The sequence below is a fragment of the Morone saxatilis genome, unplaced genomic scaffold (genome assembly GCF_004916995.1).
Source record: "Morone saxatilis isolate NCDOM2014 unplaced genomic scaffold, NCSU_SB_2.0 Contig1, whole genome shotgun sequence".
NCBI classification, from domain to species: Eukaryota; Metazoa; Chordata; class Actinopteri; family Moronidae; genus Morone; species Morone saxatilis.
This window is the reverse complement of record NW_023339651.1, coordinates 4,375,647-4,399,944: the sequence shown is the minus strand read 5'-3', so window position 1 is coordinate 4,399,944 and position 24,298 is coordinate 4,375,647. Positions and strand designations below refer to the sequence as shown.

Sequence of the window (24,298 nt, the reverse complement as noted above, 5' to 3'; positions counted from 1 at the left end):
GCGTCACTGTTGAGTCTAGCTTGTTAGGCTCGACTATTAGCTCACTGTTAGCCTACTGTTAGGGTCACTGTTACACTACTGTCGTTAGCTCATTGTTAGCCTGGACAGTGTAGGCTTCACTGTTAGATCTACCAGTTAGCCTACAGGTTAGCTCACTGTTAGGCTCACTTGGTTAGCCTACTGTCTAGCTCACTGTTTAGCCTACTGTTAGCTCACTGTGTAGCTTCACTGTTAGCCTACGTTAAGCTCACTGTTAGCCTACTGGTAGCCTCACTGGTTAGGCTCACTGTTAGGCCTACTGGGTAGCTCACTGTTAGCCTACTGTGCTCACTGTTACCTACATTTGGCTACTGTTAGCCTACTGGTAGGCTCACTGTTAGCCTACTGTTAGCTCACTGTTAAGCGCTACTGTTAGCTCACATTGTAGGGCTCACTGTTACCTACTGTTGGCTTTCACTGTTAAGCTCGCATGTTAGCTCCACTGTTAGCCCTACAGTTGGCTCACTGTTAGCGCTTTACTGTTAGCCTCACTATTAGCTCCTGTTAGGGGGGCCTGACTGTTGGGCTCACTGTTAGCCCTCACTGTTAGCCGTACTGTTAGCGTGCATGTTAGCCTACAGTTAGCTGTAGCTGTTTAGCAGCTGGTTGTGCGTAAGACTTACTAACGTTTAGCAGCAAACTGCGTAGACTTCTTCGAGTCTTGCCTTGGATGCGTAGGTGGCTTCACTGGCTGGTAGTGTACTACGGTAGCGCGAACAGTGTTAGCCTGAGGTGTATGTTTGCTGCGATGCTAGCTTGTTATTAGTAGAAGTCACTAGAAAACGTAAGCATAGCTTTTGTTTGCGCCAGTGACTGGTGTATGTTACGCTGCTTTACGCCCTCAGTCCAATGTCAGGGGTTGTCTTGATTGTTACGCCCTCAGGTATGTCGGGGTGTGTTCGATGTTACGCCCTCCAGTATTCAGGGGTGGGTGTGTTTGATTGTTACGCCCTCAGTATTCAGGGTGTGTCTTGCAGTTGTTGACGCCCTCAGGTATTCAGGGTGTGTTGGATGTGTTACGCCCGCCCTCAGTATTCAGGGTGTGTTTGTTTCTTTCCTGTTCCACCAAATTTAGATCAGAATGCGTTTGATGAAACCTCTTCACCTCCCTGTCGGGCTGAGTTTAGGTCACGTGTCGTTGGATTTGTGCCTCATTTCCTCCCTGTGTCTCTCAACATTTAGGCTGTGTTTGATCCGACTCCCCTCCCCACCCGCCTCACTGTGGCAGGTCGGATTTAGCTTTCAGTGCGTTTGATTTGAACCCTCTCTCCTCGCTGTCGGCTCGCATTTATGTTAGGATTTGTTTATCTTCTATACTTCACTCCCCCACACTTTCTCCTCCCACTCCTCTCCTCTGTTTACCTCTCTTACCTCCTTTATTCCTACTTCCTTCTTTCCTTTCCTCTCTTACCTCCTCTCCTCTCTGTTCCACCTCCTATCCTTATCTCCATCCTGTTGTTTCAGGCCTCCCTTTCCTTCCTGTCTTATTCAGGGTGTGTTTGATTTTCACCTCCTTCCCAGGCGTTAGCTGGCAGAGCTGAGGTGAGGTTAGGGTGAGCTTGTTTTGACCACCCTGCCCTCCCTGTGTCCACAGCCGCAGGACGGGTACCGCATGGTGCAGCAGTTCCAGTTCCTGGGCTGGCCGATGTACCGGGACACGCCCGTCTCCAAGCGCTCCTTCCTGAAACTGGTTCACCAGGTGGACAAATGGCAGGAGGAGTACGACGGAGGGGAGGGCCGCACGGTGGTCCACTGCCTGTACGTAGTACTAATACTGCTGATACTGCAACTAATACTGCTGATACTGCAACTAATACTGCATTATAATACTGCTGATACTGCATATAATACTGCTGATACTGCATATAATACTACTGATACTGCATTATAATACTACTGATACTGCATTATAATACTACTGATACTGCATTGTAATACTACAGTTATAATGATTTTGAGCTGATTGTCTCCATCTGCTGGTGAGAAACTGAAACAACATACTGTCTCCTTCTCTCTTTCTTCTTCTGTCTCCTTCTGTCTGTCTCCTCCTCTCTTTCTCCTTCTGTCTCCTTCTGTCTGTCTCCTCCTCTCTGTCTCCTCCTGCAGTAACGGAGGAGGTCGCAGTGGGGTGTTCTGCAGTATCAGTATTGTGTGTGAGATGTTGAGACAGCAGCGCTGCGTTGACGTCTTTCACGCTGTTAAAACTCTGAGGAACAACAAACCCAACATGGTGGATCTGCTGGTAACTTTATTATTATCATTATTGTTGTCGTTGTCTGACCTCTGCCCTCTGGTCTCTACAGTTAATATATTGTTTCGTTGTCTGACCTCTGCCCTCTGTGTCTTCTACAGTTAATATTATTGTTGTCGTTGTCTGACCTCTGCCCTCTGTCTCTCTACATGTAATATTATTGTGTCGTTGTCTGACCTCTGCCCTCTGTGTCTCTACAGTTAATATTATTGTTGTCGTTGTCTGACCTCTGCCCTTTGTGTCTCAAACAGTTAATAATGTTGTTGTTGTCAGTGTCAGACCTCTGCCCTCCGTGTTTCTACAGTTAATATTATTGTTGTTGTTGTTGTTGTTGTTGTTGTTGTTGTTGTCGTTGTCTGACCTCCCTCTGCCCTCTGTGTCTCTACAGGAGCAGTATAAGTTCTGTTATGAAGTGGCTCTGGAGTATCTCAACTCTGCTTAACAACAGAGGCTCCTTCGTCCTCTTCTTCCTCCCTCAGTGATAATACTGCACAGTGTGACAGGAGGAGGTGGAGGTCGACTACTGACTGAGGCTGAGGAGGAAGAGGAGGAGTGGTGGAGGTGAAGGGGGAAGAGGAGGATGTTTTGCACTGCCTTGTTGGACACACTGAACTGTCACCATGAACACAAACACAGGTTTCTGTTTCTGCGTCAGAGTGGAGCATCCCATCTAGCTCCCACGATCCACCTGAACTTCCTGTTCAACAACCAATCAGAACACACAGAGGATCCACTGGGCTGATGGGATATGAAGTCTGGACCACGTCCAAAAAGTCAAATGCATCAAATTAAACAGTCAATTCTCAGGTTGAGTTCAGATTTTCACTCCTCACATCTGATTGGTCGAAGCGCAGCATGACATCACAGCTCAGCACCGTCGACAGGTTTAAATGAGTGCTAATTAATCTAGTTGATCAATATCACTGACTGTCCAATCAGAGCGCAGCAATGGCTGCTACTGTTAGCATGTCTCACCCACACAGTAAATTAATCCAGCCTGCAGTCCCTCTAACGGCCACTAGAGGCTCCAGCAGTGAGTCTACATAAGGCTCCATATGTTCACAGCCTGTCTACAGATCATTTCATCCTGTCTGAAACAAGCCCCGCCCTCCCTAAAAGCCCACTGTTCATTAGCTTGGACCATATGAATCTGAATATTTACTGTTTATTGACCCCAAATGAGACAAAATATGGTTGAAGTTTCACTGATTTATTTTAACTCTATTCAGTGAAACTGGATCAGCCCTGCGTCAACTCTCTGAACTGATCACAACAAAAGTGAACTGATTATGTAACATTGCAGAATGAACAATCAACAGGTTAGCAGCAGTAACCACAGGGGGCGGGGCTTAGACAGCAGTCTGTTGTTTAACATCCAGCAAAGTGTCATCAGCGTAGAGTGTGACCGAAATCAGCAGAGAACAGTAAGAACTGGAACACTGTGCAAATTGTCATTAATATTATCAATGAGAACACCAATCTTTTATGAGTCATAACAAACAGAAGATAAGCCCAACATTTGACAAACTGAAGAGACTCAGTTGCTAATTTAAATCCTGACTAATAAACGTGGTCAGCTTTCTATGACAGTCTCAACTCAAGGTCCACTTACCTGTGTTTGTTTCGGAGCTTTCTGCATATCTGCTGATGAGGACTGTGTGATACGGTCAAGAGCGCTGGAAAAAGCCAATTCTTTTCACAGAGGAACATAAAGTCCACATGAAACAGTCACTGATATTGATCGTTCAAAGCAGCCAATAGCACTGACTGTGTTTACCCCCACTGTTATGCAGCTAGTGCTATGAGCTAGCATTAGTGTCTACCTTTCAAGGACCACAGCCGGACCCGGGACTGAACACAATCTTGGAGGCTGACAGGGAATCCAGTACCGAGGTGGTTTTCTAGCCGGGTTTGGCTCTTGGCATCCTGAGGCTGAGTCAGTTAGCTTAGCTGCATGGGTTACATGGGTTGCAGTTGGCTACTAATCAATCTGTCCATCAGAAACTCTGTAAATGACCTCAGTACTGTAACGTTATTCCCTGTCGGTCTCGGAGGCTGTGTTCGATTCTGTTATGCCAAAATCACTGAATAAAATTATAAAGTTGAGCTAATAAATAAGGTACACTAGTTAAAATGTTAGCTAATCCAGCTCCAATTGTAAATGCGGGTAAATGGCCTGTACTTGTATAGCGCCTTTTTCTAGTCTTCAAAGCGCTTTTACACTACATGCCACATTCACCCTTTCACACACATTCACACAGTGATGGCAAAGTCCATTGAACAGAAACTAACTCATTCATACACATTCACACACCGATGCTATGCATCGGGAGCAGTTCTGGGGTTCAGTATCTTGCTCACGGATACTTCGACACGTGGCAGGAGTAGCCGGGGATCGAACCAACAACCAACGACCCGCTCTGCCTCTGAGCCACAGCCGCCCCCAATTACCTTAATTATCATCTGGGTTCAGACTACAGGCCTCAACAACTTCATGTTACAATGCATATCTGACAGGTTTAAAAGGTATGTCCCTCTTGGGCGGATTTCTTAGATCTTCTGGCGCCTGTTTTCTTATAGGAAAGACCTGGGCCAAACAGTATTTGCACATACTTGTTTTTATAGTTTGTTTAAGACTACTTGGCTGTCACATAGGTGGGATCTGCCAGGGGAGGGAGAGAACTAGAAGGTCTAAGCTAACAGTTCCCAAACCTTTTGTCTTGTTTAATTTCAATAATTTTCTACAGACCTGATAAAGTGGAATTATTCATTATTTCATAAAAAATTTAAATAAACAATAAAATGGTTTATATGTTGTGATTAATGGCTTTATTTTTGGTTAATAAATCAGTTACCAATACTTTATTGATCAGCCATTATTACAAACAATTTGGGTTGACAGGTTGTGAAAAAAAATGTTATCTAGCTTTAATATTTGGAAATAATGCAGTTATAAATGTTGGTAAACCATTAATAAATGGTCTAATAAGCATTCAAATCAGCAGTTACAAATGTTAGTAAGTAATTAAAAAAGAGTGTAAAGTTTTTAAGACAATCATCAAATCTGTAGTTGCAATTGTTAATAAATGGATTTTGGTTTGGACGCCCTACAGCTCCTTTACAGAAGGTAAAATTCTTGATGAGGAGAAAGCAATTTAAAAACATTTAATGAGGTTGTAGAAAATAATCACAATCTCCCCTAAAATTGACTGTAGCTTGAGCCCCAGATTGGGCACTAGGGATATAGACAATCAAGTAAATATGAAGTATATTTTTCTATGGATGACGACAAAGTTGTGACTGTTTGAACCGTCCTGATGCAGAAGGCTCCACACATCTGGTACTCCAAGCCGGACAATATGCTGAGCTTTGTTGGGAGCAAGTATTTGCTTGAGATTTGACCAGGAGCGTGTTAGACCAAAGCCTTTTGAAGTTGTCATGACCCCAGGCTAGGCAATAGCCAGACAGTCTTTTTTAATATCGCTTTTTATAAAACTGATAAAAAGCCTTAAATATCACTTGAAATCCCAAATATCTGGACCAATTCCCTTCATAATCATAAAAAGATCTGTTTTGTACTGATGTTTTCGGGAAAAGGCTGGCAAACAGGACAAAATGAAACATTTAACTGAAATGAAACGTGAATCATGTGTTTCATATTGAAACTGTATGTTTATTTGTACTCCACTTTAGCTCTGACTGCAGGAGGGGTGCAGCAGCATAGTGTTACACTGACAAACAAGGATGTGCTCAAGTGATCAAGTGCCACTGGCAACCCGGACCGGATATAGTTTACGAAGTGATGGTATGCAAGCAGGGCCCTTGTCACAGGAAGGCAACAACATGAAAGATTTATGAATCCTCAACTGGCTGCTCAACTCTGTCCAGTACAGAGTCAAAATATTTTAAGAGCACGAATGTGAGCACTGACTTTAGAGGTTGAAGATAAATGTGAACTAAGACAGCACAAGTCTAGGAGGAACAGAAATTAATGCTTTCTGTTGAAATAGAAAAACACATTCCAGTGTTTGTTGATGCGTATTGCGAGGTGCTGGACCCCAAACAGGTAGAGCCATTACTGTGCACCAATGGCTGATTCATCCCAGGAAATCACATGGCAACTTAGAACACATTTACACTCCTGACACCTCCGTCCTGCACGCTCAGACACACATGGTCAGTTCAGAAATGACCAGAGGTTACCCTGAGGAGCAGTCTTTTCCCTTACCAACTATGGTCCCAACAGCTATTAAAACTTGAGGTCTTTGGTTTGTTTAGGAAGCAGGACTCAGGCCTCTCCAGGGCCCAAACTGCAGGGTGACCACGTCTTTTCCCCTAAAGGAACGACCGTACACTCACACACTGTCAACAGTTAAAACCCCGTGGAGAGAAGAAATGTTTCCAAAGTGCACAACTGTTTTTTTTCTTCTATAGACTGTATGATACTGGATAGTCCTGGGCAAAAGTTGAAAATCGTGAGAGAAACGTGGTCGTATTGCTGAAACAATTTGTCAGTTAGATTCAGTCATTTATCAAACAATCTGGTTCCAACTTCTCAAATGTGAAGATCTGCAGTTTCTTTAAGTTTTACATTATTGTAAACAGAATATGTTTTGGTTGACTGTTGCTATGTTATGATAATCTGTTGACAGCAACAGAAGCAACAGAAATAACCCGATGATGAAGTTGCAGCCCCATCGTGAACCCAAAACGGTGGTCCAAGATCAAAAAGTGAAGTCCAATTCTGAGTTTTGGCAACCAAAATTCTCACAGTATCTGAAAATTAAGGCCAAATTCTCTCAATGTGACTGCTGCCACGACCAACATCCACAAACCGACCAATCAAAATAAGGCATGAAATGACGCAAGATACATTGACTGACAGGATATTGCAACAGTCTATTTCTTAATTTATTAGTTTATTTAATGTAGAGAAATATTAATGTCTTAAAGTACACAGAATAAACATTTAGCTAACATTGTTCTGACACAGATGGCGACCAAGCTTTTTTTAGCTTCATCTCACACCGCGTGACATGCAATTAACCTGCAAGATCGCTGTTACTGCACCGTGTATAGAGGCCTCGACTGTGTTACGAATCATCTTTATGAAGAGTACTTTTAATAGGCATTGATAGACAGAGGATTTAGAGCTAATCTGAGAGCTAAGGGCAAGTCCCAGCAGAGATACATATGTTGTATTTGTGCTCCTTTAAAATACAGAGCCAATGTGATTACTGTAAACACAAAAGATTATTGTGGATGAATGGATATTGATGTTATTTTGAAAGGATCAAAAGCATGGTGTCATGAAACAATCTTTCCATCTGACAAACATGAAGCAAAGCTGGTGATTGTATAAAATCTGGGCCACTAGAAGACTCTTACTGGAAGCTGGAAAAGCTTGCAAAACAAAAAACCTGGACTACTTGCTGAAATCTCTCTCATGAAGAATCGATCTACAGAGGTATTCCTATAAAAGCAGCGACTCAGCAGAGACAGAGCCTTTGCCAACAGCACACTCATGTACGTAAAAGTACAATAGCTCCGTCATTATATCTGGCAGATGAAGAACCCGTTTCTAATCTGTTTTTTCCATTAACTGTTCCCAGCCTGTAGCTGGCAGAGTTGCACGTAAGACCAGTTGTGAAGCTGCTGACAAATGAAAAACGAATAGAATGATAGGCAATAAGTATATGATATGATATGCAAAGTCCAAAACTCTGTTGTGACTTCACAGAATGGATGTTGGATGTTTGTTGAGGCCTTAAACATAATAGAAAAACAAACAGAAAGTCAGATTACAGTGTTTGTATGTCTGGTAACCTGACTAACCCTCGCTTATCTAGGCTATCATTTTTAGCTTTCTATTAATCAATACTTACATAAGCTTACTCAAGCTTATAAATGCATTATTGTGTTAATGTGTCCCAATAAGTAATAATAGAAATAATACGAGGCTCTGTCTTTCATTAAAAAGATTGGAACATTAATGTTATTTACATTTCTTACTGTATGTGTACCTAAAAATGAAAGGTTAATCAGTTTATATGAACAGACATTGCAGACTACTGTGGTTAAACATAATTTAATAAAGTAAACATATGTAGTACTAAATTAAATACATTAATAAGCTAAAGTTTGGAAGATTATCAGAACACTCTTTAGCAACACTGATTCATGTTTCTTTGACACCTAAAGGCTCCACGTGTGGTTCTCTTAACTTTTTCTAGCATCGTTTGTAGCATCCACCCATCTATTCTGTTCAGGGTCACAGCAGGTCTGCAGCCACCCCCAGCATGCATTAGGGGAGAGTAAGGGTACAATCACCAGTCTATCACAGGTCTAAGACACATAGAAAAACACATTCACTCTAACCTTCACACCCACGAGCAGTTTCGTTTCCAATAGAAACACAGAACCACACCAAATAGCCCCAGGCTCCTGCACACAGCTTGTGCCCACAGTATCCACCCTAAATAAGACACTAACATACTATCAACAGCAGCCAATGAGACGCTGTTATCTAGCCTCAGTGCCGAGTGCATACTGTGTGATACAGACACTGTATCTTGTAAGACAATCACCAAATGGGTGCACATTTAGTACAGTACAAGTTTAATAGGTGACACAGTGTGGCCTTCCTTTTTAAGACTGTGCAGCGTTAATGTAAACAAACAAACAGCCCTCACGTCAAAGTGACGTGCTGCCATGTGCAAATGTAGGCTATCATTGTGGGCCTCCTTCACTTTCTTCTCGGAGAACAGTGGCCGGCCCTGATAATCTGGAGCTCGCTGCACCGTGGGCCCTGTGAGGAAAGACAGTGTTGATGTTGGCTACAGTAGAACTGATAGGAAGCCCACAGCTTGTGTTATGTCACTGAACACTAGCCACATTCAGATAAAGGTTACACAGCCAGGCTTGTATGAGGCCCATGCAGGCCAGCATGAGAGAGGGGGAAACAGAAAATCTAGGGTTTGTGCCAAACTAGATTTATGCTTTGTTGTTTAACCTCATAACTTAGAATACAAACTGTGCAGACCAGAGTAGCAAAACGTTAATAAGATTTTACAGCTTTAATTTAATCCGGCGCTATTATATGAGCTTTAAAATGTTAACAGGGCAGCTTCCAGCTCTTTGGTTCCAGTTCTTACTACAGCAGGGGTGATGTAAATCTTCCACCACCACACCCCCTCCTCCTTTCTTTTGTCCTTAGGTAACTCTTGCCTCTAACTCTTAACACCCTGAGTTGAGCCGGCTGAAACTAATATTCCTTTTTCATATAAATTAATCTGTTTATTTTCTTTTTGAAGCATTGATTATTTAGTCTCTAAAATATCAAAAAATAGTGAAACCTGCTCATCATAAAGTCATTGCTTTAGCACTACTTACTTAGGAAGTAAAGTAAAAGTAAAATCCAAATTAAAAGTCAAGTTATTAATTATCAGAAACTTAGTTCCTTTTCTCAACCCCACAAGCTTATAATACACTGACTGCCACTATAAAACATGGAAATGCACCAATTCTTAAAAGTTGAGAAGGTCAAACCAGTGAATGTTTAGTATTTTTACCAATTCTCTACTTTTAAAAATCTAAAGATGTGTTTCTACAAATCCCTTTTTTTCACTGTTTTCATTATTGTATAATCACCTGAAAGTAAGACTCATTATGTTTTTGTTACCTTAGCAATTCATCTACAGATGACGTGGGTCGCATCGAATGGGGCATTCGCATTTTTGCGCATTTCGTAGGAGTTCCGATGTGCAGCTACACCGCAAGAGGTCAGAAAATCTTACACACTGGACCTTTAAATTTAACAAAAGAAGCCAAGTTTGACAATTTAACAAACACACAAAATCAGTAACTGCTGTTTTCTCCTTGTGTGTTTATGCTAAGCTAACAAAAATGTTGGCTGTAGCTGTACAAGGCAGGTAAGTGTATTTCCCAAAATGTTGAACTTCTCCTTTAAATACTATCTAAACAGAAGCAGCTGCACCAGAACTCTCTGAAAGTGGCAAAACATGACTGAACATTCAGTGCTTGGCAGTTTTCAATACTCGGTGCTAAAGACACATTTTGACGACAATGAAAATGACTTTTGCTAAACTTGATTCTGCAGTTAAAATCAATGTGCCAACCTTCTCCGCACTGAAACTATCAATTTATACCACGCAGCACAGACAAAATAAAAGCCCCCACTAGGCACAATATCAGTAGAGAGTTTTATGTGTTGCAGAAAAGGGTTACCACAAGAAAGTGTTTTCATTTGCCCAAACAAACTTTGTGACCGTCTACAAAAACCACGACCACACAGGCGCAGCACTCTCACAACCTGGTATGCCATTATCAGCAGAAAACTGTCTCTCAGCCTGTGTTTATGCATCCAAGGAATTGGCTAATTGGTGGAGGGGAGCTGCCGTGTTTTTAAATGCACTCAAACCGATCTCGCATTAAGGCCTCAGCCCTCACGAACACTGATAGTGCTGAAAATACAGGTGGCTGTGGTGAAGTAGAGCATGGTGAAGATGTTTATATAAAACACAATTAAAGTGTTGTTTGGGTTTAAAAATGAAACATGAGACTATAAAAGTGTCTGAGCGTCTGCTGCAGGCTGGAGGAAGCTGCTGGAAGCTGCCCTTGAATAAGATCACGTATTGTGCAACCAATTTCATTTAAAGGGGAAAACCAAAAAGGATCTGTGCCTCAGTGCACTCGTTCCTATCAGTTACTCAGAAGCTCACTGTGTTGTTGCATTCACGCTTCGTTGTTCTGGATGGAAGCTTTGTGCTCGTGATTCCATGTAATGAGCGATGATCAGCGTTTCATATTTGTTGCAGTTTTGTGTGCAAGCTGCAGTTACAATGACACAGCAAATGCAGAAGGTTGTAAACTCTTCTTGCTTCAGTGTAGATGAATGAACATGGGAGGGGACAATAGAATCGCTCATCCATTTTTTATCACGTCTGCATGGCCTTCAAAGGCCAGTTTATGTTGCCTATATGGCACCTGAGTAACCTGTGAGCCTGTGGGGGAAGGGTTGCTAGGTAGCTGCCACCTGGGAAGTTTTTTTTTTCGCCTTCCTGCTTTTGGAAATGGCTCTAAACCTACAGCCACCCTGTTAATTATTCCACTAAAGACTCCACAACATTACAGTACACTCCTTTTCTTTAATTACTTTAAAACATATGATAACTGTGCTGATAATCAGACTGATTTGCCTTTTGATTTATCTTTATTTTTCCGTTATTCTATATGTGTAATTGGTTGGTAATGTGGGTCGTAATTCAGAGGAAAGAAAACAAAAACATCACTAGGACTGTACAGAATAGAGAGGGATGAACAAACTAACTAAATAAATCAATATTACAAGTGAAATAATAGTTGCAGCACATTACTAAATACAGGGATTTTATATTTGAACTATGTTACAGGGTTGACATTATTGGATATTTAAAAAATGGTGTGTGTTCTGTCAGTAGTTTTAGCCAGTGTCTTAATGGTATTGTTGTCCCGTCCCTGCAATAACTCAGGTTTCTCTACATCTGTTTGCGCTACGAGTAAAAATGGTTTGTATTGACTAGGCATGTGTAGATTAGATAAGGAAGGACGCAGAAGGATGCAGAGGTCGAGAATCACTGATACTGAAAATGTCTACATTTTTGTACAAAAGGGTGTGTAAATAATCATCTATTGTGTCCAATACAAATATTTATATTTTACAGTTGAAAAAATAACTTGGGAGTGTTTTATTTAATTGGAAAAGTGTTTAAAAATTACCTCAAAAGTATATTTTGGCATTTCTGTGCTGATATTTCTTGTTTGTTTGCTTAAGCAGCTGAAACTGGTATATCTGGTATAAGCTAAAGTTAGCTGATAATATTGTTCATACCTCATTAATTTGTATAACAGCATCAATATGTGCATACATGAACACCAAGTTAACAGAAAAGTGTATTTAGCGTATGTCAGAGACGTTTAAACCCAACACTGACCTTCTTCAGGCATTAGGAATGTTGTTATTTATTATGTTATACAGTATAAATATATATATCTCATTTTTCTTCATTTGTTTGCCTGGGGAATATCTGTCCTAGGTCCAAAAATTACTAATATGCTTAAGGGATCTCTGGTTCCAGTGAGTGGCTGCTTTTCTATTGTATTACAGTCTTAATATTACCCAGTCAGTTTATTCTTAGTCGCCAAAGTTCATTGGCAGTGACGTGAGCCCTGTCTTCTTATTTTATACTGTCTGGGCTGGGCTTTGGCGTTACATGTCACAAAAGAATCTAAATGTATTGTTTACTTTTTGTGTGATAGCACAAAAGGTTCCTAGGGATACCGTCAGACCAGTGTTCAGTGTAACAACGCTGACAACAGAGCGCACACAGGAGTGTCTCAGGAAAAATGATGACTAATTGAATTGATGTGTATAAGAATCAGGTAAAGCAGATGTTGTTTGAACCTCCTTCACTGTCTGAACAGCCCAGCCTCTGTAATACATAGTTAAAAGAGCTTAAAGCATTTCTACCTGACTTGTAATGACGCACCTTCGACTGCTGCTCTGTCAACATTACAGCGGTGATTGTGTTTAGCCACCAACAGCCAGCTTTTGTGTTCATTTGAGCAATCAAGGACACATGGGGAGGACGGGGTGGTGATTTCAGTGAAGAAATGCAATTGCAGCTGAGTCTGTGTCTTTGAGGTTAACTTATCACAACAGTAACCATATCAACAATGACCACCTTTAAGCTTATTAGGAGCGATTAAGGAGCTTAACTTGGCTCATGTCTCAAGTAAAGAGATGAAATAGCATGCTTGTTTCCAATTTGGGCTCTGGCCAAACAGCCGCAACACACTGTGTTGCACTTTTGACTCCACACAAGTTAAAAGGGTATGTTTTAAAAGTCAGACCACAAATACTGGTGGACCCCCCGCTTGTGTCTGACTTGAGGCTATGAAACATCCACAAATGAGTCGTAACAGTGCAGGTAGAGGGACATCTGTGCCTCGCAAAGCCTGGGAGTCTCTGTTTCTACTTCCCCCAAACAGACACCTGTTGTGCGAACTGACAGGTGGGCTCTTGAGGCTCTTGGAAGTCCCAACCTGCTGGTGCTGGAGCTTGAGCCTTGAGGGCAGATTCACTTCACCTTGTATAATCCCTGACTGTGTGCACCGGTGTCTCCTGCAGAGCTTAAATGCGAGACAAAGACTACCTCTGTGCATCAGAGCAAGGTGAGAAGTGGCTTTCATGTGTACCAATGCCTTCAAACAACTGTCAATATCTTTAAGATTAGACTGATCAAATTAAAAGGGGATCGTTTGCCAGTGTTTATGTAGTTCAATGTCAGTGGCACGGGGGTTTAAATTGAGGTTTAGAGGGTATGAGGGCACAACGTCGCACCTGAGAAGGCTTATATGACTGCCAGATACTGATACCAATGCACGTCACACACAACAGCAAATGTTAAGAGAGGACTTAAAGCTTAAATCTTTAAATCCTCCACTGTGCTATCAAACCATGCAAGCAAGAGAAGAAGCAGCTGTTATCCAGGCTGTTTAGTTCCTGCATGCCAAACACTGTGGCAAAATAAAAAGGACTTACACACCTCTGTATGTTTTCATCAGACTGGACAGACAAAAAAAAGGGTTAGGGTTAGGGTTAGGTGAGTGTGAAACTGTAGATGTCTTGCTCGGTGATGTTTACATGCTACACGTGAGCATAAACCCAGATACATTATCTCACAGATCTCTTAGTCCAGGATGGAAACATTTCAAAGCACAAGTGGAACTATTACTGCACTCGCAAATACTGACAGTAGAAATAGAGACACAAATGATCTCTTGGTTGTTCTTAGTTTCCACGTGAGGCGTTCAGAGGGCTAGCCTTGGTGTCACCGGTTGTTAATGAAAACAGAGATTAGAGGGGATCATGGCAGGCAGAGTGGTTCAGTTTGGAGCTGACTGCTGACAGAATGACCTGGGTTACCATGAACGGGCCTGACACAGCCCGTCTCAAGGTCAACAAGGAATAATGTGCAGTAGATTAGCTGCTTCATATTAACTATGATGACCTGGGGGGGGAATTAGAGCTGAGTGGGGCAGGAAAGCAGGGAAAGTATGAGCTTGTATTTCTGACCTGGTTTGTTGCTGAGGGAGTGACAGGAAGATAGACTTTGGCTGAAAAACTAGTGCAGCTGTAGTGTGGATAGTGCATAAAGGGAAGTCATTTTTAAATATAAGTAGGCCTATACATTTTTTGAAGTGTTGTTCTACAGTGCAATCTAAAAGAAGCCATCCTACCTGTAGCTCACACCATGCCACCTCCACTGTTGTCTCTGTGTCAAGTCCTTTATATACCGTCTTGAAGGACCCCCTTCCAATCTCTATGTTGAATTTGAGATATCTTCCATCAGGTGAGGTTGCAACCGCTTTGGTCTCCACGTCTTCTTTCTCCTCCTGCTCCCACTGAGTATCAAAAGTGATGCGAGACAAGACCTTGTGCTGTTTGTGATGAAGTTCATTTTCAGACTCCGAGCTGGCGTCCTGGGCGCTGGTTTTCGGGTTCCAGGTCCCGCTGAGAGAGCCGGCGTCAGGCTCCTGGCTGCAGGGGGGCGTGTTGGAGCTGGTGCCCGGGCTGGAAACTGGGGACGGCGACGGCGGATAGTCGTCGGTTTTCTCCTCCTCTGCTCTGGACTCGGGCAGCGTTAATATATTCTCAGCTGACCAGGACAAGGCTTTGGAAAGGGCGCCGCTGTACAGAGGCGAATCGATGTCCACGCTAATTTTCTGCAGCCCGTAAGAGTTTCTCCGTGCGCCCAAACCGTGCGCCCTGAGCACGGATGGCACCCGGGATAAGCAGTCGTCGGTCATATCCATAGAGAGGCCTGGGAAACCGCGTCCTGGTATCTCAACCTGTGCGTGTGACATTGTAGCAGGTTCAACGCCTTCTTGATTCAGAGCCTAAATGTGGAAATGGCATCAAGACAATAGAGTACCGTTACGTCAAGTTCCAAGTTACTTTTCCATGATGTCAATGAAGCCAGAGGCTTTAAACAAAGGCTGACCACAAAATAACGCGTCTGGTACATGAATAACAAAGACAAGATTAAACGTGGCTATCTATAATATCTGAACTGGCATTACCTGTAGCTACAGTCAGGAATATCTTTTGGTAAAAACACAGAAAAGTAACAACAGTGTACTCACTCATCACAGCCGCTGCGTAAAGAAACATTCATAAACTCATTGCGCACATAAACGCAGATTAACGCATTGTTCCTATCACATAATCGGAGTTGTCCTCTTCTCTTCTCCTTACAAAGTCCTCAGCCATAACCTCCAGTGAAAGGACGGCGCTGCCTATATCAACAGAGCTCCGGAGGGCTGTGCGTCCTGTGCGCTCCGAGTGCGCGCTCCCAACTCCGCCCCCCGCAGCTTGGACGCGCTAATAGGACTGTCCAGAGGGAGTAATTACACTATAATCAGAGGAGTGTTTGCAGACTAATACTGTTTCAAGCCCAAACAGTTCATTAGAATGTTTTTGTTTGCCAAAAAAGATTTGTGTCTTTAAAATCTGTCGTCTCCGGACTGAGTCGTATGAGATGTAAAAGAAGGGTGTTTCAGAGATGACCCATGAGCTTAAATTCTTCACTGACATTTCTTCGTATTAATTAGCTGGATATGTGCCAGACTTAGGTCTTCCACTGAACTCAAGAACAGGATGTCTCCTCTTCTAATTGGTCCGTCATTGACCAGCGCAACTTCTCTAGTTTCTCTGAATTAAGATCCAACTGGTGAGTCATTTCACTACAGGTTTCTCTCATTCTGTCGTCATTCGATCATCCTGAATGAGAGAGATATGCAGCCCAAGGAGGGGAATGTGCGGGTCAGACCTGGAGAGGGAGCCACACCGCGGAGAGTTGCTGCAGCTGCTGCTGAAACAGGACACCTTTATCAGCCAAGGCCACACAGGGCCCCACCTGCTCCACATGTGTACACGCTGGGTGTTATCAGAAAATAACACACCAGATCCCCCGGAGCTGTATCATCCCCACAGGCAGGGACACAGCACATGATGTGAGTGGACCATCAAGTGTGCAGTCATTCAGTACAGCTGCAGGCAGAAAGTGGAGCATAACATCTCCATCACTGTGGTTGGAGTCTGCACGTCTGCACACTGCGGGGCACTGTTAATGCCATCACTTCTGTTTTTAACACTTCTAAACACAACTCAAGAATGTAGAGGACATTTTAGAGAGAGAGAAAAAAACAAGCAAATTTATCAAATTTCTAATTTATTTTTCTACAGGATATGAAAAAAGTTGGTTGGATATACACAGAGAAGGAGAGCGAGAGGAGAACAGGAGTGTCACAGTAGCTACTGCACAATAATAGACAGCAATCTGTACATGAAGTCCACTATTATTACACGCAGCTGAGTCGAGCCAGGATTGGTGGTCCAAGTCTCTGTGGTGTTCCTCTTCTGGAAGCATTTATTCTCAAAATAAAAAGTCCCCCTGGTGTTGTGTTGTGGGATTTCTTTGGGATGTCTGGTTGGAACAGAGGAACAACCGCCGAGCAAACGGCCCACAGCTAATTATACCCAAATTTGTTAACATGGAAAATCAGGGATAAAAGTTGTTGTATTTACAATAAAGAAAGAGTGACGTTACAGCTGATGGGGAGAGATTTTCCCCGGGAGTATTCAGACATGATAGTGTTTACCCTGATAAGACTCATTGCATGTTTAAATGGCAACAAATGTTACCTCAAAAAGAGTGACAACTTTACCCCAACACTTCAAAATGATATCGGTTGTCTTCCAATAAGAAAAGGCTTTGAACTTGGGCAAAGCAAAAGGCAACAACAACTGCAGGACCAGCATCCTTTGGGCTGGGTTATGAGGTGCACCTTGTATAGCCTTAAATGGCTCAATCTTAAACATTTCCTGTAAGGTACAGTATGACGGCTCCCAGATAAGAGTGGGTGTGTGATTCCAGCACTGTTTCAAAAGAATTTGACCCCCTTTCCATCATCAATGGTGATGATCTCTGCTTTGCCTTCTGTTTGTAACGCCTGCAAAGAGCGCAGCAGCATCCACTCCTCCAAACCGTGGAACTCTGGAGAAACAGATTACAGTTCATGTATGAATGTACAATAAGAATAATAAACTATTATTGTACAGCACCTTTCAAAACAAAGTGGCATGGTGTTTTGCATGGGAAACTCAAGAAACATTTCCAAGGCTACAGCTGTAGAAAATAAGGCAAATAAAAGTAGAAACAAAGGATTTAGGATTTAAAAAATGAGCTAAAAACATTTTAAAAAGGTGTCATACCTTCACCTTCTGTGTCATCACCGTTGGACAACTCGTAAAGTGTGAACACAGAGTTGACCATCCCATTTTTGGAAACCTAAAATGTCAAAGAACAGAATAACGCTCAGTGAGAAAATAAGCAAACATTAATCTGTTTCGCTCCGACGGTCGAGGACAGGCACAACACGCGTTCTCTTTGGATGACTCCATTTTCTGAGAAAAGGTTTGGGAATAAGTTCTTCTTTCATACTGGAGGAATGAGATCTGGAGCAGGTGGTTATAAATAGAGGTGCAGCAACTAATGTTTTGACAAACTCAAAGTCTTCATCACAAATGAAGAATGTTGGATCTGCTCGTAATAACTCATCCAGCTGGGACTTCTACCTTGGCTTTGGTCTGTTTTTGATCATCCCTGTCACAGATTGTTAGAGCGTACGGCTGATATTCTATACTTCTGTTAATAAATCAGATGAAAAGACCAAAACAAACCATACTTTACTCAAGCTCTCAACGCTTATTGAATTCCTGAGCCTGTGGCACTCAGCTGCAAACACACTGGCTCCTCAGGAAGGCATTCATCTTTAAAAAAGGCCTCGCTAATATACACTGTGCTATTAATAGTTTTTAGACATGAATATATCAATTCACTGATGGCTTTGGTATTTTCACTGGATCTCTTGACAATAACAAAAATATAAAAGATATCATCAGCACCCATTCTTAAAACTTAAAAACATTCAAAGTGATGGGTTGCAATCAACTATCCAGAACATTAACAACCACACTGTGTGCACGCTCTCCTTGTGTGTTTGTGGGCTGCTGTGATGTTGCTCACACAGATTACAGAGACCCAGTCCAGAGGACATTGAAGAATACTTACAGCAGAAAGCTGACTGTAACCCAGTTATTTAAATGCATGTAAACGACTGTGGAGAGTGCTCATCGTTTCATCCTTTTGTAGTTAGTTATTGCCACATATTCTGCGTTCCATGTGTATATAAATAGCTCCGTCCTTAGGGACTCGGCTTGGGAACCGGACGGTCGCCGATTCAAGTGCAGCATTGCTCCTCTCTCTCTCTCTCTCTCTCAGCCCTGTGTATGCGATTGTAATTTGGGCTTGTGTGTATAAAGAAACTGAGTGAAATTAATAAAGTTCTTCTCCGTCTAAAAAGGTAGTACCAGAGTCACTTCTGTAATTATCTTAGCTGTCTGAATAACAACAACACAAAAATACTGAACAACAATCTCTGACAGCTGTAAGTTACACTGCTTTCAAATTTAGCTCTTATTGATTGCTTAAGAGAACATTTCCTTCTTTCTTTCCATTTATCCTTCATCAGCCCCACAAATGTACAAAAGTGTACAGTTTCACAGACAGTACAGTATGTGTCTCAAGTTGACTCACCCACTGGTATATTAACTTGCCCCATTCCTCCGGTCGTCTCCACATGACTAAACACCGAGACTTGTTTTTGTCCAACCATTCGAGGTTCCCTGAGGTGATGAATGATTACAAAATGTTTATTACTGTTAAAAAGTGTTTTTTTTATCTCAACACTGCGCAAACATCTAGACAGGACAAAATTTACCTTTTTTCCTCAATTCTTCAAACACAACTTGAATTGCTTCCATTGACAGTTTTCCTGAAATTCAGTTAAGGAACAAAAATGAACAAATGTGCACGAGTTACAATCAGTGTCTCGATATTCAGTATGAAAAATAATATAATATAATATAAACACTGTACAAGAGAGAAAAAACTGTAAGAAACCACAACAGATAGCAGCTATATATACTAGTCCTCATGTAGATGGACAATAAATCTTACTGGAGTGGATATATTGGATGACACAGGACTGTTTTTGTGGGATTATTAACTGATTCCCAGGTTTACAATGAGGCTTCTTGGGTGAGTTGGCTCAATTTTATGATTGCTTGCTTGCTAGTTTGAGGCGCCGATTGTGCCTGCTGTTGGTGAGATTATGATGTCAACGGCCCGGAGGTTAAAAGAGCACAATCTGCGTTTAGCATTACTCTCTAAAAACAAAAACAGGAAAGGCTTCATACAACTTTTCTCATATATGCACTAGTACTCCCCAACACATGTCAACACACTTTGATATGTAAAATCAGTGGAGTTCCCCTTTAACTCCGGTAACACCAGGAAAACTGACTGGTGACTGGAGATATGACCACGCTTCCTTTGGTCAAACTTCTATTCACCAAAACCAAGAGGAGAACCTCGTAATAAAGGGACTGCAGCTGTGTAGAGCAGGGGTTTCTAAATGTTTCATCCTAAGGACCCCCAGAAAGATGCACATTAGATCACGGACCACCAATTCGAGAGTATTTTGTCTTAAGGAAGGTTTTAGGTTTGAAGATAATAACGTCTTCATGGTCAGTCAACGATAAAATGTTCAACGCTTTCCTTCATCTTTCCTTGTTCCAAACAATGTGATGAAAGTGATTCACTCAAGGACCCCTGTTGGTACCTGGACCACAGTTTGAAAACCACTAGTGTAGAGGGCAGCTAGCGAGTCAAACCTTCCCTGTCTGTAAACATTAATATAAACCTACAAACCTGTGACTGGCGATCCAAATCAAACACACTTGATGAGAGCTGTATAATATATGTAATGTATAAAACTGACTGGACCCACAGGTGCACTGGTAAAGGATACGTTCTATCTTCTTGTTGTTGAACACGGGGCTTTCCTGAGCCTCCATGACGTCCAGGGTGTAGAGCTTGTGATGCCGGCAGTAAGACAGAGCCAGGGAACACCACGCCGCCAGCTGTTTCTGTCTCGTATCAACATTGGGCTGTAGCCTGTCCACGCAGAGAGTAAAAGACACAAAGCACACTCATCAAGCAAGCTATCAGCGCTGCAAACACCAGGCAACATTCAATCTATCGGGACATTTAGTGCTCGTTAAAAAGTTGTCTCGTGCTTTCCTTGCAAAAAATGTTTAACTGACATTCAGGTCATGATGATAGTTGGCAGCTTTCATCTTCTAAGAAGGGTTTTTATTGTTTGTGTTATTTGTTATTTGAAAAAAAACTATTTAAATCATGATGATGTGACATTTTTTGGGGTCTGTACAAAACAAACATGTTTGGGTTTTAGTTTTTTTACAGGGCATCTCTGCACAACAACAGTACTTCACTGTAATGCTGTTGTGTTATTTTGCGAAGTTCGACTTAAATTTGTGTCTGTTGATTTTCATCTTTTTGTGTGTTTTGTGAATATTTAGATAAGTGGAGTGTGTGGAGAGGGTGACAGACTTCCGCTCCCTGGGAGTCCATATCCAGGAGGACCTTTCCTGGAGTGTGAACACCAAATATTGCAGAAAAAAGCCTTTAATGAAGAGCAGACGCTGTTATAATACCGTATTAACACGGTTTATGTTCAATAATCACATATTAAACATCGACTTCCTAAGGGGATCCCGAACAACAGTGCAGTGTAGATTTCTTAATATGAGAGAGCATGCGGACCACACACTAATGCCAGTTAGACGGATTAAGTGCATAAAACAGGCGACTACATTCAGTTTGAGCCGTGTTAATTTGTCTGGTGATAATTTACAAGGAATAATCAGAACTTCTGAAGAAAAAAAAAGAGGCAGGCAGCAGATAAAACTCAACACACAAGCAGCGATTTACAAAACCCCCGAAACACTTCAGAGAACACTTACCAACCGTCTCTGCGATCACTACTTTAAAATAGCTGCCAGTGTGCACTAACTGGCCCGTAGCACAAAGCAAACAGTTACAGCTGGTATCAGGGCGCAGGGGACGATTATGTTCCCTGTATTCGTCTTGTTATCAGAGTTCAATTTGTTTTACGGGAATTTCCCCACTGAGGTTTTTCTCGGTATTGTCCAGCCGGTTGAAGAAATGTGTGACCCTGGAGGATCAACTACACCCTGTACCCCCCTACTGACCACCACGTTCTGCTGCCACCGCTTTTAAAAGGTGTGACTCTGTCCAAATACTCATTTTACACACAATTATTTAACAATTACCAAAATGTGAGAGCCTTTTTTATTTCTGCAACCCAGCGTGTGAGCATGATAGTGGCATTGAATGGCTCCAATCACTAAGCAGGCCGTGTAATCTGATGGGATACAGAACTGACTGTAACACTGGTTAATACTTGGAGGACTTATCAGTGTTAAATCAGTGTTTTTGGTGCCTGGCAGCTGAAGTTAAAGCAGTGCTGGCTCACAAAGCTGGAGCTAACTAAACTCCACCACATTAACACTTCATACGCATGTAAGTGGAGCATTTGTGGGTCGCAGAATGAAAACAAGAGGAGGCTGGGTGTGGAAATCCACTTCCCTAGCGATTTTGGTTTAGCCGCTTAGCCGGCTGACGTGACGGCAGCTCGCAGTTTAACACGTTTTTCGACCCGTAACATTTCAACAGTGCAGGTTAATACACGGAGGTACTTCTTTTTACTCGACCCTCGGTTAAATGTGGCCCAGAAAAAGACTGACTCACGTAAAAAACGGTGGGAAGTTATATTGCCAGGGCCACTCAAAGCTCATTGCAGTAGATGTTCACAGCTGACAGCTTCCGGAAGCGCGTCCCACCTCTCAAATGGTTCCGACGAACTACACAGATCGACCGAAGCGTTTTTCAAAATAAATTAAATTATTGGGATAAATAAAGAATAATAAAAATAAAAAATACATATTCATGAATTAATTATAGAATAATAAACACATGTATTTATGAAAAAATAAGGTATCTATCTATCTATCTATCTATCTATCTATCTATCTATCTATCTATCTATCTATCTATCTATCTACTATATATAATATATGATACACAGATTGGCATTAGTGTGTTCGTCGCAGCTCCCTCATATTAAGAAATCTACCTCTATATATAATAATATTATATTTGAGAAACTTACGGGATAATAATTCAAAATAAAAATCCAATTTTAGCGAATAAATATGAATAAAAATAACATATTATAAATTAAAGTAAAAGAATAAGTATACACATTGTTTTTATGAAAAAATAATATCTATATAAAACTTACGATAATAATTCAAAATAAAAATCAATTATGGAATAAATATGAATAAAAATACATATTCATAAATTAAGTAAAGAATAATATACACATGTTTTTATGAAAAAATAATATATGTATATATATACAATAACTTACGATAATATTAAAACATAAGTGTATAAATTATTGTAAAACGTATTAATGTCATTTAAAAACATGTTATAGAAGTTTATATGATTTATATGAATTACCAATGGTGGAAGATAACATGTACATTTACTCAAGTACCTCAAGTACTGAGCTTTTTGGAGGTACTTTATTTATTTATCAGTTGGGACCAGGGTTTTAAAATCTGACAAAATATCTATTATGTATGTAATAATGCAGTAATAATATATTAAACAAACTAGTAGATTCTAAGTAAACAGTTTTATGGTCATTCCTGCCTGTGGTCATCAAACTATACCAACGCCTCCCTCGAGAAATCAACACCCCCTTCTCTGTAATCTGACCTAAACGGGACAATCAATTTGCACTTTTTGCACATTTTAACTATATATATATATTTATAAATATGTTCTTTAAATATTATGATGTTGTATGTATATCTGGAGTTTGTAACAAAAGAAATTTCCCCCTGGGATTATTAAAGTATTTCTGATTCTGATTCTGATTCATACTTCTTCTCAACTAGAAAAAATTACTACCCAAAAGTATATAAACCACCTTGACCAAGCAGCAACATTTAAAGGCTGCTTACACTTTAAGGCAACAGTAATATTAAAAAATAATATAACATACGTAACAAGAACACAATTCTTTTACTTATATTGATGATCCTACTTCTGTACTTGAACTTGGTTTAATATTTACACCATATAGTTGTGAATTCCACCCATCTTTATATTTACAGACATGTTTTCATGAGCCTTTTGACAAGAATAAATAACAGCTGTTCTTTTTTTACAAAGTTATTTTTTATTATGGAATAACTTGTGCATTTTCAACAACATTCAGCATAAATATGCCGTCTATTTCTATTTACAGATCATACATAAATCTTTTCTAGAATCCACTTTTCTGGTTCATGGTTCAGACTGATTTTACTTCCAACTGTCAAAAATGTATCACTAGTTTATATTTCTAAGGTGTTATTTATACAGTTTCTTCAAGTACAGCATGATTGAAAAATGGCATTTTACAATTCAGTGGAAAATAAACTATAGTTGGCACAAGTATTCTATGTCACCATCTGCTTCACAGCAAGATGCTGGTATTAATATTTCTTTTTATACATTTCTATATTACAATAAAATTCATGGGTAGAAATGAGACTGAAAAACAAAAACACAATATTAGAATACAATCTCAGTTATTGCCATATGTGATATACTGTAATTTCAAATTTAAAACAATGTTTAAATGTCATTAAACTTTCTAAAATAAAGATGGAAGCGGTCATTGATCATTTCTTAAAGAGAGCATTAATGCATCCGTCCAGGTTTGACTTGGCTTCTGTTACCATAGCAAACCAAAACAATTGAAAATAAAAATTAACAATTAAAATCTCCAGAAAGTGACTTTGTGAGATTAAGACAGCTAGAGAGAGCATTATGATACAGTCCTTCTTCCACCCAAGCAACAGGCTCAACAGACGGG

The 24,298-nt window shown here is 41.0% G+C and overlaps 3 protein-coding genes across 4 annotated transcripts in view; 1 reads left to right on the top strand and 2 right to left on the bottom strand.

Annotated features, from left to right (window-relative positions):
• Positions 1 to 15,677, bottom strand: part of wnk4a (WNK lysine deficient protein kinase 4a) — a 43,907-nt gene extending 28,230 nt beyond the window's left edge. For both annotated transcript variants that reach the window (XM_035661773.1, XM_035661779.1), the window contains exons 1-2: positions 15,497 to 15,677; positions 14,591 to 15,250 (exon numbers count right to left, since the gene is read on the bottom strand). In XM_035661773.1, coding sequence (XP_035517666.1) covers positions 14,591 to 15,217 — 627 coding nt within the window. In that variant the 5' untranslated portion in view covers positions 15,218 to 15,250; positions 15,497 to 15,677. The remainder of the gene's footprint in view (positions 1 to 14,590; positions 15,251 to 15,496) is intronic.
• Positions 1,458 to 3,221, top strand: LOC118328188 (receptor-type tyrosine-protein phosphatase mu). Its single transcript, XM_035661802.1, has 3 exons — positions 1,458 to 1,797; positions 2,146 to 2,281; positions 2,679 to 3,221. Exons 1-3 carry the CDS (start codon positions 1,652 to 1,654, stop codon positions 2,730 to 2,732), a joined length of 336 nt encoding a protein of 111 aa, XP_035517695.1. The 5' UTR covers positions 1,458 to 1,651; the 3' UTR covers positions 2,733 to 3,221.
• An 890-nt stretch (positions 15,678 to 16,567) lies between the features above and the next one.
• vps25 (vacuolar protein sorting 25 homolog) lies at positions 16,568 to 22,228 on the bottom strand. Its single transcript, XM_035670449.1, has 6 exons — positions 22,111 to 22,228; positions 20,288 to 20,433; positions 19,196 to 19,249; positions 19,012 to 19,100; positions 17,628 to 17,703; positions 16,568 to 17,409 (listed from the first exon to the last, which is right to left on the bottom strand). The coding sequence occupies exons 1-6, from the start codon at positions 22,155 to 22,157 to the stop codon at positions 17,297 to 17,299; spliced, it is 525 nt and encodes a 174-aa protein (XP_035526342.1). The 5' UTR covers positions 22,158 to 22,228; the 3' UTR covers positions 16,568 to 17,296.
• Between the last annotated feature and the right edge of the window lie 2,070 nt (positions 22,229 to 24,298).

Bases quoted from the DNA above. Each gene is read 5' to 3' on its own strand.
- LOC118328188 (XM_035661802.1), top strand. From the start codon at position 1,652: ATGGTGCAGCAGTTCCAGTTCCTGGGCTGGCCGATGTACCGGGACACG. The intron at 1,798-2,145 runs GTACGTAGTACT...CTCCTCCTGCAG, and splicing joins CGCACGGTGGTCCACTGCCT to TAACGGAGGAGGTCGCAGTG. The intron at 2,282-2,678 runs GTAACTTTATTA...GTGTCTCTACAG, and splicing joins CCAACATGGTGGATCTGCTG to GAGCAGTATAAGTTCTGTTA.
- vps25 (XM_035670449.1), bottom strand. From the start codon at position 22,157: ATGAGCTTTGAGTGGCCCTGGCAATATAACTTCCCACCGTTTTTTAC. The intron at 19,101-19,195 runs GTAAATTTTGTC...TCATCACCTCAG, and splicing joins TGAAGAATTGAGGAAAAAAG to GGAACCTCGAATGGTTGGAC. The intron at 17,410-17,627 runs GTATGACACCTT...CTGTTTCTCCAG, and splicing joins TGATGACACAGAAGGTGAAG to AGTTCCACGGTTTGGAGGAG.